The sequence below is a fragment of the Rattus norvegicus genome, chromosome X, assembly GCF_036323735.1.
Source record: "Rattus norvegicus strain BN/NHsdMcwi chromosome X, GRCr8, whole genome shotgun sequence".
NCBI lineage: Eukaryota > Metazoa > Chordata > Mammalia > Rodentia > Muridae > Rattus > Rattus norvegicus.
In genome coordinates this window covers 23,728,663-23,742,515 of record NC_086039.1, presented here as the reverse complement: position 1 = coordinate 23,742,515, position 13,853 = coordinate 23,728,663, and the positions used below count along the sequence as shown (strand labels likewise).

At 38.3% G+C, this 13,853-nt stretch overlaps 1 protein-coding gene across 11 annotated transcripts in view; it reads right to left on the bottom strand.

Moving 5' to 3' along the window:
* Window positions 1-225: 225 nt before the first annotated feature.
* Window positions 226-13,853, bottom strand: part of Wnk3 (WNK lysine deficient protein kinase 3) — a 143,013-nt gene continuing 129,385 nt past the window's right edge. For 10 of the 11 annotated variants that reach the window (XM_063280058.1, NM_001411818.1, XM_039099806.2 and 7 more), the window contains 2 exons: window positions 9,180-9,382; window positions 226-5,641 (listed from right to left, as the gene is read on the bottom strand). In XM_063280058.1, coding sequence (XP_063136128.1) covers window positions 5,312-5,641; window positions 9,180-9,382 — 533 coding nt within the window. In that variant the 3' untranslated portion in view covers window positions 226-5,311. The remainder of the gene's footprint in view (window positions 5,642-9,179; window positions 9,383-13,853) is intronic. The other variant, NM_001163607.1, reaches the window with a different exon arrangement.

Genomic DNA, 13,853 nt, shown 5'->3' with positions numbered 1-13,853 from the left:
TAATTTTATTTTTCTTGGATATTTTATGTATTTACATTTCAAATGTTATCCCCTTTCTTCCCTCTCCCCTCTCCTCACTTCTATGAGGATGCTTTCACTCCTACCCACCCACTCCAACTTCAAAATTTTCTTAAATCTGTTCAATTATATATATTATGTATATATGTGTATATATACATATATATATATATATTTGATTAAAAAAAACCATTTAAGCCAGGTGACTGCAGTAAATATGACAGAATTTTAATAAGGTGACATACTCATTTAACACAGCCTTTATTTTTTATTTCAAAACAAAATTCCAGGAAACAAAAATTTAACAACAGTTGGGTAGTGATTAAAATAAAAATCACAGTTTCGACGAATCAAAACCAGACAACTGCTGAAAGGTAGATCACTTGGCTTACCAAAACAAAAGTTAATGTTAAAAAGGTTAAAATTAAGTTTAACAGCATTCTATATAATGCTACATTCCCGAATTAAGAAAGGAGAGTTCACATATATAACTAAATGTTAAGTATTGAGAATTGGCTGAAATCTACATATTTCATGGTAAATTATGCATGAAAGTTTAATTGCATAAACTTCCTGAGTGGCTCCCATGCTGCACTAGGTCTACATGCTTAATATTCGCAGTAAACACATTATAGCTTTAAGTGATTGAGCATGACAGACCTTCAACTGCACGTTCTGACCAGTCATTATATCCACTCTATCTGCTGAGGGGTCTAGACTACAAATCGCAACCTTAAATCTTAAATTATAGTGGAAAGAAACACAAGGTCAAAAAGCTAGAAGGGTGCCAAGTGTGCATTTCCAAGCATTGTCCCTTCAGAGCATAGTCTTCCCCTTGCCTTCTCACCTGACTTTCAGCTTTTTAACAGTCTGTGTTGTTTTACTTCAGAGAACCTCCCAGAATTGGAGCTGTTGGTCTGTACACTCTTTCAACCATCTCATTGGAAAATAATTTAACCTGGTTACTACTGTGGGCCCATTCACATAGTAGTGGTCAAGGTCCCTGATCAATGTTTGAATTCATCCTTCATACACGCAAAAAAAGAGACTCTTTCCAGGGCAATCTGAACATATGGCTCCATACCAATTGCACACTAATTTTATTTAAAAGGAACTGATACTATGTTCGAGGGTTTTCTTTTCATAATTTGGGTTAGATTTTAAATTTTTAACCCTAAAATTTTATTTACCAAATCAAAAGTCTTTTCTATATATACATACCTTTCTATTATATCTTCTAAATAAAGGGAGGGAAAAGAAGTCCCTGATTGACTACAGATTAAAAAAAAGTTATTCTAGAAAATGGCTTGCATACCACCTCAGAAGGCTCAGGTTTTTCTTCATCAAACAGAACATGAGGTAACCGAATCACAAACTGATGGCAACTCTACCTCAGGAATGTACATATAAATGATGACTGAGGTGTAGTGTTTACTAATATTAAAAATGTACTGTTACACAGTACACATGTGAAACAAGGAATATCCAGTTACAAACATTTGCTGAAGTTTTTTAAGGAGGGGAAGAGAATTTTCAATGCTTAGAAAATACAGCAAAGAGAGTCAACTCCAGAAACTACAGATTAGATAAGCAATTATCTGAACGCTTACTACCAACTATGATTCAAATGAAAGGCATTCTGCCATTTTAAGATAACAAACTGTCACTGCAAATAGCAGGCAGTCTGCTAACATTTTGAAGATGGGTCATTGCCCTAAGAGGTCAAGTATTTCACTGTGGTAGTTAAAGCAATTACAACCCATAGCCCTTTAGGCACTGAGTGAGGAAGCATCACCAGTACATATGAAGTTGGGGGCACTGGGGATGTCTCACCTCAGTACATTTGAAAACTAAGTCCCACCACTAAGTCCTGTATTGCCACCAAATTATTTCTCTCTTTGCTTTCCATCCCCAAATCCCCTAACTTTATTACACACAGGTGCATGGCTGTCATCGCTTCAACACAGATCGGTGGCAGAATGATGGTTCCTCTCATCCCACATGCATGGTGAGTGCTAGGACAAAAAAGGCAAGCCAGATTGAGAATCTAAACTAACACAAAGAATCAAGGCAAAAAAGCAAGTTTCACAGGCAACATTTACTTGTGCACCTAAAACAGTACTGAAAAACGAGGTAGATAAACAAAAGTAACTGGACTGCAAGTAAATCTGGGGCTTTCAGATGATAACATTGCATCAGACCTTAGAAAACACTACACTCAACCCAAAAATCACAGCGGAAGTGTCTTTTAAACTTTCACAGTTACGTTTCCTGTCAAACTATTAGAACTTATGCTTGGTATAAGCAAGGAAGAGATGAAAAACTGCAGAGATATTTGTGAAACTACAGCAAATTGCTTAGATTCAAGACTGCTCCAGGTATATGAAGGGTCTGCACTGAAGACAGCAGTACTGGTTCCAGTCTTATATTTTAGCCAACTCCACAGACACAAGAGCAGTGCTTCCTGGCCATGTGTTCATGTCACCACACACGAGGACACAATGCTGCTCATCAGATGTGCGCTTGAGAGGGAAACAGAATGGGGACATACAGACTATCTCTTAAGGAAACTTTACAAGATGGTGGCTAAGTGCAAGCTTTGTGCTGATCACAAGAAAGAAAGCAAAAAGGACAGGTTTGCACGCTTTCTAGAAAGGAACAGAAGGTTTATTATATGTTCTAGGCTCTTTGTTAAAGAAAAGGGTACTTCTGAGTGTTATCTGGAATTCGTTATTGATGGGGGAGTAAAAGTACCTCAGGCAAGGATGGAAACAGCACTGTTATAAGACTTATCAAAGTTATGAAATAATACAAAATTCCCACCTAGAAAACTAATCAATATTTACAATCAAAGTGACTAAAATCTGAATCAAATCAAAAAGTAATGAGGGAAAGTAAAGAAAACCCCACAGCAAAGTGAATAGCATTGTTTTCATTTCTGCACACTCCCTTTTTTTGTACGCTTTAACTTCTACACATTACATATACATAATGTATATGTAACATATATGTTAACCCAGATACTGCAGTCAGCATGGAGACAGCAGTACACTAGTCCCATCTTCAAACTTTAGAAGATGACTTTTCTTTCCAGCAAAACCTGAAAAGATTCTAAATATTACAAGGCACTGCAAACATCTGCAGGCAAACAAGGACAATGAGTTATATGTAAAACTGAGATGTGTAAAAAACACAGGACATACTATGTAGAGCAGCCATGAGATTGTAAATGAAGTTGTACATGTCATCTGTAGAATTATTTTTCACCATGGGCACACTGTTTAAAAGGATTGCAACTCGAGGAGAGCCAGTCTTTAAACCTGTAGTATTCCACCTTATAGGTTATCTAGCCCAATATAGTTACACAAAACCGACTGGTAATGAAACAGACAGTTTTAAAGAACCAGGAGGTTTAGGAGCATCGTTTTGTACATGTGGAAAGCACTACAATGCAAGCAACTGACTAGCTTGAACTACATGAGTAGCCGAAAAATCACTTCAAATGCAAAGCAATACCATGGAAGGAATTTGAGGAATCCGTGCATATGATCTGGACTCAGCCAAAACATGATGTCTTAGGAAAAGAAACCGTGGCTCTTAAATCAATAGCAATCCACAGAATGTCCCCAGGAACAGAGACAAAAATGTGATGATGGGTGTGGTCTTTAGGTAAGCAACATAAGACAACTTTTAAAAGGGGCACTGAATGTCACAAAGTATGAAATTGTATGAAAAAATAAAGCACACCCATTAAGTTTCCTCACTTCCCGGCAAGCCCATGGGGGTAAGGTTTTAGAGGAATATGGAAGAAAATCTGTTAAGAGAAACGAAGACAAGTTGGAATGGTTACCAAGAGAATTCCTAAATAGGAAAACATGTATTTGAAAGGACTTTCAAAGCTTCAGTGAATGATAAGTCTTTGAACATGTATACAGAGGAGCTGATATATAGATATATACCAAGTAAAAATTCTATTTGGGTTTCACAGACTGAAAATTAGGTGACCCTGTGACTAGCACGTAAGATTTACTACAGTTAAGCTTCCTGAAAACCACAGGTGTACATTTTGACACTGCCTCCCTCCTCCTAAAACTGGATAAAACCCAGTAAAGTGCAACTTGACAGTGAAGTCTCTCAAATTCTCAAGAGGCTGACAAACGCATCTAAGATCTAAAATGTTCTAAGTCTATAGACACTAGTAAGAAATGATAACAACCCAAACATTGTCATCAAAAAAGGTTAAAGGCAATTTAAATAATATCATCCTAGGGTGTACTAGTTCACTGCAGGACAGTGTATCCTACATCTCTTAGAACCCTGTAAAGCCAGTGTTTTATGCAAAAGTCTCAAAAGCTACAAACCCTAGTGTGTCAAGTACATTTCGCTTTAGAAGAATGGATTAACAGAAGTGTTAACCTGAATCTCCTTGGTTAGGATTACAAGGATTACCCCCCCAAATGAGATTCACATCAGCTGCAATGCCTAGCGAAAGAATGCAAGCCAAACCAGTGCCTCGCGGATGCTCCAAACCAAAGCGGTGTGCACATGAGAAAAGGTGGCTGCTTTGGGTTATGACTGAAACCCAGAAGCAGCTCTGGTAGCTGTAGGTTCAAGGAACTGTTACAGTTCTGCTTTTGCCTTTCCCTCCGCCTCACTCCAAACAAGCCCTCACTCCTCCTGCTGTGATGACGGGGAGAAAATCACATTTTAAAAACACTCAGATTTTGTACTGCTTGACAAAAGTCTACTACATTTATACACCAAAACAGATCCTGCAGCCAGTTACTGCCTTCTGTGAAAAGTAAACCTAAGACAGACATGACGAATCCCACAAGACTGGCTATTGGAGGGTCTTACGTCATCCACATTTTGGGGAGAACCAATCCACATACTTTTTTTTTTAACACATGTTAAAGAGAAGTATCATACAACTGCTGGTAGCAGATAAAAAAGAGGGCGGGCAGGTGAGTGCATGTCCGCACACAGGAGAGGTGTCTTGGAAATGGTAACACTTAAGCTGAGCTAGTAGAGCATTTGGAACAGGATTTTTTAAAAATCAAGTATCAAAGAGGATAGGATTTGAAGTGAAAAAACATTTCTGTGTGCAGTATTCTTTGTGCAAATTGCACATTACTACCGAATGATGAGCTGTATCAAATATCACATTAGAACAACAAAAAACACAGTTTAAAGTAGAGATGAATGAGAAAAAATATGGCAGAACTCAAGAAGAAAGTATAGCATCACAGGTGTTCTGAAAGTTCTCTCCCCTTCCTTCAGCACTGACTTGGACTCATTTGGGACCAGGAGGGATTGAAGGTGGGTTCTGCACTGGTGGAGCTGGAAATGACTGCAGATTCATCCCAGGCTGGAAGAGTCCCCCAGATTGGGTAGGAAGCACTACGGATTGCTGTGCTGCTCCCGAAATCCCAACCCACTGTACTGGATAGCTTGCGGCGCCTACGGGATTGTACTGACAAGCATGAGGCATTCCATAGGACGCTAATGGCCCAGGAAATGAAGGGAGTGGGAGTCCATGTGGCAAGGAAGACGGGGCAGCTCCGCGAATTTGGGAGAGAGAAGAAATCCAGGTTGATGTGTATCCCACAGTAGATGGAGTGCTCTAATGAAAACAAACATAAAAACAAAATATCAGTTCATTTGGCACATTCTTCTCTCAGTCTCCAATCCTATTCTTTTTGCCTCACTCCTTCTTCTGTTAAATTGAGTAGAGCACCTTTCTGTGAGGTCTGCATGAGTAACACTCTTTACTTCAGCTCATCTTCCTAACTGCCTTGCCTTCCAGTATAGCCATTATTCAGATAAGAAAACAGAAACTAAAATTAGTAAGTAACCCAATGTCACCAAGCAAATCAGACATGGATTTCAGCCCTCTCCTGATAACTCCAAGGCCCATATTAACTCCCTGTTCACACTTTAGTCTCTAATTTACTCATGCTAACACTATTATTTTGCTTTTCCTTCATTCTGCCAGCCATGAATGTTCATTTAGACTGTATGCATAGATGGAAATAGACCATCTTGCACAATTCTCCAGACAGAGGAACATAATTAGTGTAACAAGGAGACCTAACATAGAGTAGATGCTCGATAAACATCTCCTCTGCTCCCTTTACACTATCTTAAAACTTGACACTTCTGTTATATTCTTTTTATTTTATTTTGCTTGTATGGACATTTTGCCTGTGTGTATGTGTGTATGTATGTATAACCCATGGAGAACAGAAGAGGGCACTGAATCATCTGGGACTGGAGACAGAATTAAGTCACCATGTGGGCTGTGCAGGGAATCAAATCCAAGCCTTCGGAAAGAGCAGCCAATGCTTTTAATACCTGAATCATCAATCTCTCTAGCTCTTCTGTCATATTCTTTTTTTTTTTTTTGGTTCTTTTTTTCGGAGCTGGGGACCGAACCCAGGGCCTTGCGCTTCCTAGGCAAGCGCTCTACCACTGAGCTAAATCCCCAACCCCCTTCTGTCATATTCTTACACATTTACTTTTATTCTTGTGAACTCATGTGTATATGGATGCAAGCAGTCTACTTTGGGGGTCATTCCTCAGGTGCTATCAAAGTTGTTTTGTGAGGCAGAGTCTGTCACTGGCCTGAAGCTCACTAAATAGGCAAGGCTGGTTAGTTAGCAATCTTCAAGAATTCACTTGTCTCTTCCTGCCCGTGCTGGTAGTTATGCATGTAACACACACACACACACCCAGCTTTTTCATATGGGTTCTAAGGCCTGAACTCAAGTCCTCACACTTGGCATGGAAAGTACTGATTAGGCTGCCTTTTCAGCCCTCCGTTCTTCTAAAATAAACTCAAAATCACAAGACAATTGTGTTTTAGGCAGTACTGAAAAGATATATTCCTGTTTAATATTGCAATTAAACATGTGTATAGAGATTATATTTGTAATGCACATAGGAATTATGATTCCAATGGATGTAAATAATTATTTTAGCCTCAAATCCTTAGTTCAAGCTAAAACTAAACTTTCAATTATAATTTTGTTAGAAACTCTCAATGTAAGTTAGGATTAAAGTGTTTTTTTAAGTTTTACATGAAAATGAATGGCAATATATGTTCAGTTACAAAATATATTATTTAAAGTTGAGCTATCTCTTTTCAGTATTTTCTATCTTCAAAGGTGAAATTAAATTTAATGCTTCTGATTCAAAATGGCAATATAGTGTGATCACAGTTGAATAAAGTTATTTCTATGCACCTATGTATACTCATAGACAATGATCTAACAGTTACCATTTTGGGGTGGTAGGATTTGAAAGTGGTATCTTAAAATTTGTACTTTTTTTCATTAGTTAAGTTGTGTAATGAGTATTATTGTTTTAAAAACAATAGTATGCTTTTTAAAGACTGATTCAGAGAGGTTATAAGTCTACTCTTAAATATTCCAACATATCTGATTCAATTGCCCAAACAGCCAATTGTCCCCTACACTACCATACTGCTCATATGCACAATTTCAGGGATCAACATTCAGGAATAATACACAAACAGCAGCCACCACTAACCAAGGCATACAGTCATTCAATTACCAAACCCTGTCTCTTCTCTCTTAAATATCAGCTAGACTACTGTGACTAACTCCTGATTGGTCAGAAAACATTGACTCTGATCCTACCAAATTCTGTCTTCTTGCTTCAATCAGTGAAAACAAAGGAACAGTGATTCAAGTTTCTTCCTATTAATGTCCTGGGGTGCCATAGTGATCTATCTTTCTTGAAACAGGATTCCTTCCCATGACCACATTTGAGACCCCATTCTACTCCTCAGAGTAATTGTTCACCACCCCTTGCTCTCTTCACTTCAGCTAGACTGGCTTACTTGGTGTCCTTCATGTTTCTTTCTTCACACCAGATTCTTACACATGTTATTTTTTGCTTAGGCAGAAACGAAGAACTAGATAACTGCTATTCTTCCTTTAGATCTCAGTTCAATTATCACTTTATCAGAGCTTCTCTTAACCACTTACAATTGCAATTGGAGGTCAGATGACAATTTGTGGGACTCAGTTCTTTCCTTCTACCATGTGGGTTCTTGTTGGTGACAAGTGTCTTTACCCACTGTGCTGTCTGCCTGGCCCTCATTGACCACGTTGTAGTAGATCAAATTTCCCTAAATATATGATATTCCCTTATACCTTCTCTTTGCAGTTTATTATAGTTGAAGTGGCTAAGTAGGGCTATAGAACAGTACTGTGCAAGAACACTAGTTGATCCTCTACACAAATATATAACCAACCAAATCTAAAGTACAAAATAGTTACCACATATAAGTAACCACATGATGTGATGGGCTAACTCTGTAGGTGTTATCTTACTTAACCTTCACAGTAACCCTGCAAGGAGTATTCCCATTTGAAATACACAAACTCTGAGGCAAAGAGAAATGGAGTCATACGACTCATATATGACTGACCCTGGGACCCAGATCTGTTAAAAGATATTCACCACTTTTATTCACACAAAATTTTCTCCTCACCCTTTTTGTCAACATTCTACTTTTACTCAATAAACCACCATCCAACTAGTTGACACAGCCTTCCTTCAGACCACATTCAGATAAGTCTTTTTTGTACCATCAGATTAACCCTCTCTGCAGATGAATTCTTTTTGAGTATTTTGTATTTTTAGACAGAGAATAACATAAAACTAGAGCCAGAAAATTTTGGTCCACCACCTTTTTCCCTAAAGCATACTTACTCTTTTAAGCACAGCAAACTGATTTGTTAATGAAAGCTAAAATAGAAACGGCTATCAATGGGAAGGACTTCACTGGAGGAACAGTCCACAAATCATGTGGGAACACAGCACATGTGGGGACAGAACCACAACTATTTGCTTACACATTTTCTTAGACTGATTTTTGCATTACAATCAAATTGATTCTTGTAACCCTGTGGCTTAGAAAGCCTAAAATGTTTACTGATGGGCCCTTTCATAAAAATGTGGCAACTCTTGATCTGAAAGATAATTTGCTCAAAGATATGATAAATCTAGATAAAGATCAAAGTCTCAGTGTCATTGTCATACCATTTTTGCATAGTAACTATATTCATAGACCCAACTCAATTTTTATAGTTTTTAATTTTTATACAGAGGGTGAATGGTAAGCAACTTACTTCATGCAACTTGTTCCAGTTTTCTGCCTCTGATTTTTGTTGGCTCTGTTTGAGTTGGTTTAAACTTGGCTTGCTAGGAAAATTTCCTACTGTTTCTCTTGTCCAGTCATCCACCAGCTTGTGTAAATCATCTGTGAACATCCCCTTCTTACTGGCTGGCGATTGCTGGCGTGGCGCAGTATTACTCTCCGCACGCTGCACATCTACAAGAAAAAAAGAAAACCAGGTGAAGGAATTGCAACTGATAATGAGCTGTCTCCTACCATGTGGACTCCCAGGAGTCAAACTCAGGTTATCAGGTTGGAGGCAAACTTGTGTGTCTCTAAGCCATTTCCCTAGCCTAAGTTAACACTTCTTTGAACAACATATATGAAATGATAGTAACCACAAATTATAGTCGACGCAAGACTACTAATTTAAAGCTGTTATACTGGTATAATCACCAAATAACCCTTTGACATTCAAGTTTCTTATAGCTGTCCCATCAAATTAAATGGTTATCATAGGTATAAACCATGAGTGATAAACAGTCTTCAAAATATGAGTATGACTTTAATCTTTTTATTAGTTTCCTTGGGTACATATTTGGAGGAGTTAAAAAAAGGGTCTTGTATGTCTATAGAAGCTAGGAAATTGAAAGCAGGTCACAGAGGGAAAGAAAGACCTAACTGAAAAGAGAAAGAAGAGGTTAGTCGGAGAAAGTAAAGAGGGGGTGAGAGAAAAGGAAAATAAGAGGGTTGGGGGAGGGAGTAACTACTCTAAAGATGTTTGAAAAAGCTATAGGGAAATGACTGGTATAAGCTTCCACACACACATACATATGGAAGAGTTTAAATGGCGTTATCTGACCTAAGAGCTAAAGCTCCCCTTAGAAGTTATTAGCCCAATGCCAGAGGCTCCCAAATCAATACAACCTATTATTGCTCTTGATTGCCCAATATAATGTGATAGTAATACCTTATTTTAGAAAACAACACACACTTTGGTCAGAAGACCCTCCTCCTAGCTGCCTGGAAGATAGGCATTCCTGGCTGCAGTTGGATTGAGATGCACAGCACTCAGTTCCTTCTCCAGCACCATGTCTGCCTGCATGCCACCATGCATCTGGCCATGATGACAATGGACTAAATCTCTGAACTGTGAGACAGCCCCAATTAAATGTTGGCCTTTATAAGAGTTGCCTTGGTCATGGGGTCTGTTCACAACAATGGAAGCCTTAACGAGGACAGCAGGTTGCTAAGGAATAAAAGTCATTAAGAGTGACTCCTGTAAGGTATAATAATGACTGTCCTGTAAGGTATAATAGTGACATGAAGAGGCCATCTCCTATAGCCAGGCAAGAACCCCAGTGGAGTGATAGAGACACCAACACACCCATAAAACTTTCAACCCAAAATTTATCCAATCTACAAGAAATGCAAGCATGGAGGATAAAGCAGAGGCTGAGGGAATGGCCAACCAATGACTACTCCAACTAGAGACCCATCCCATGGGCAAGCACCAATCCCTGACACTATTAATGATACTCAGTTATGCTTGCAGACAAGAAAGAGCAAGTTATCTGATGAGAGGCTTCACCCAGCAGCTGACTCACAGATACAGACACCCACAGCCAAACAGTGGATGGAGCTGGGGGACTCTTATGGAAGAATAGGAGGAAGGATTGCAGGCCCTGGAGGGGGACAGGAACTCCACAGAAAGATCAACAGTGTCAACTAATCTGGACCCTTGAGGCTCTCAGAGTCTAAACCACCAACTAAAGAACATATGCAGGCTGGACCTAGACCTCCCACTCTTATGTAGTAGATGTGCAGCTTGGTCTCCATGTGGGTCCTGAACCTGAAGAACTGGAGCAGGGGCTACCCCAAAAGCTGTTCCCTGTCTGTGGGATATGTTCTTTTAGCTGGGCTGCCCTGTCTGGCCTCAGTGGGAGAGGAAGCGCCTAGCCTCACAGAGACTTGAAGTGCCAGGGTGGAGTGGATACTCAGGAGCCCCCACCTGATCAGAAGAAAAGGGGATGAGGGGATTGGGGAAGGATTGTGGGAGGGGTTGACTGGAGGGGCAGTAAGTGGGATGTAAAGTGAATCAATAAAAAATTAAATTAAAACAAAAACAAAATAACAGCAAAAAATTTAAAAAAATACCCACAGGGCTAAGGATGTGCCTTAGTAGTACAATGCTTGTATGTATCGTGTATGCCCATAGGCTCAAGCCATGTAAGAGGAGTGCCATCATAGAATGATAAAATGGAAACACTCTTATGTCTATAGTAAAAGTACATTTTTAAAATGGAGAAACCAGACCCAGAAAAGGTAATTTGATCATATTTATGTTCTTCCAGAGGCAGGTCTGGAATGTCAATGATTTAACAGAATTCAAAAACATAGAACCACATTTTATTTAAATTTTTACTAATATTTCTGTTTATGACTAAATGTTTAAGAAGAATCAGGCATTGCAGTAGATAATTCTATTATCAGCACTGGGGAAGCTGAGGCAGGAACATTCCAAGTTGAGAGGCAGCCTGAGCTACAGTCACTGTAAGTTTCAAGGTCTTCTTGCCTTTAAGCAAGAGGGGAAGGAGAGGTGGGATCAGTTTAGGAAGTGACAGCTAAGGATTTCAGGGCGCTTTGCAGTGTTCCTGGATGGGGTGTGGAACTCGGCAGCTGTTAGCAGTGCTTTCAGCCGTGAAAGGGCAGGACAGCTTGGGTAAGTGTGGGAGAAAACCAACCTTGCACTACCAGTTTGGCACAGGCTTTCCTTAAATAACAAAAACTGACGCAAAGGTTAAATTAAAGTTGTAAAGATGGCAGATAAAACTACTAACGCTAATCAACTTATGCAGACCCAAGTGTTAGCCCTTTCTGCAAAAGTAGGTTTCATGTCCCTAAAAACGAAGGTAGGCAGCTATTAATCTGAGTAATCCACATATTCAAGGTATCATCTGTAGAAAAATTAATAATACAGTTTGTGATCAATGGTTGACACAATGGTAGTATCGAGTCTAGGGAATAGTGTTTTGTAGCCATTTATTCCATCTTTTGTCTCTTATATACTTCCAGACACTCTTCCACAACATTCCCTGAGATGTAGAGGGTATGGTATAAGTGTACATTATGATTTTGATATATGTGCTAAGAATGAAGTCTATTGTTTGACATTATTTCCCAAAGTCCATGAAAACTTGAGTCCAATGATAAAATCTTTAAAAAAAAGATCTTTCTTTTTATATTATGGATATATTTACATAATATTTATTAATTTAATTTATTAGTAGACATTTATGGGATAAAATATTTTATTTCAATTTCAGTACGTTTCATTAGTTTTCTGTCAATTTTATTGTAGAAAATTACTTATCTAGTTTTCAGTACAGATGAACTTTAAATAGCTAATAATTTAGAATTCTGGTTATAACAGTGTTCTACATGTTGTAAATAATTAAGGGCCCTTAACCCCAGACCAAAGGACAAAATATAGTTACAGCTGTCTCTAGGAGCTGGAGGCTGTCAATGCAGTGATACACTTAAATTGGAAAGCCAAAAGGTTTCCTTTGAATTTCCCAAGCAATATACAATCAGGTTTTTTATGTTATATTTTGTTGCAAAGATTAAAGCAATTATAAGTCAAATCATAATTGGTCCTTTTAATAACTTTTGACTTCAAGACATTTTTTCTATAACTTGCTTTGCAGAAAAAATCCTATAAATTGAAAATATGAAATAGAATTTCTTTAAAAAGTCTTAAAATGAATGAATTGCTACCACAGTTGCCTTGTTAAAAAAAAATAACAGATGAAGTTTACTACGAAATAAACAATCAGTAAAAGCATATGTGAAGAAACAAAAAGAATTATATTAGTAGTATAACATTGTTCTTTGTGCTTATAATACTTATTCTCTCATCTGATTACAAAAATGATTAAAAATTTAATAATTACACAAATGATTGGCTTATATAACATGTAAAATGTAATGTGTCCAATAATAATAGTATAAAGAAATGAAGGCACATATAGAGTAGAAAGTGCGTATATCATTGAAATGAAGATACTGTTATTCTGAACTATACTGCCTTGAATTAAAAAGATAATTGTAATTCCCATGGCCACCACAGGAAGATAACTAAAAAATATAGTAAAGGAAACAACAAGGGGATTTACACATTACAAAAAATAACTACTTAGGGCTTGGAAGATGGATCAGCACTTATTGTACAGTCATGAAGATTGGAGTTCCCATCCCAGCACCCACATAATAAGGCAGGCATCCAAACATCTGTAATTCCAGCTGTTAGGGGAGGCAAAAGAGCAGCCTCAGTGAGGCTTGCTGACTTCAAGCCTATTTAAGCAACCAAGAACCTCCTCTCACAAGGGGAGTGCAAAGGGAGTGGGGTGGGCAGACCAGGGTGGTAGCATCATTTTATGTAAATTAATTTAAAAAAGAAACCAAGAGCCTGAGGCTCAGGGAAGGACTGTGTCTCAGAGGAATAGGTATAAAGTGGTAAGGAAAACACGCGCGTGCACACGCGCGCGCGCGCGCGCGCACGCACGCACACACACACACTCACAGGAAGATGAGCAGGAATCAACAGTAACAAAAAAGTCATTAGACACAAAAAATAGCAAAATGTTAAGTAGAAATATAAATTAAATTATATAGAAATGATTTAAAT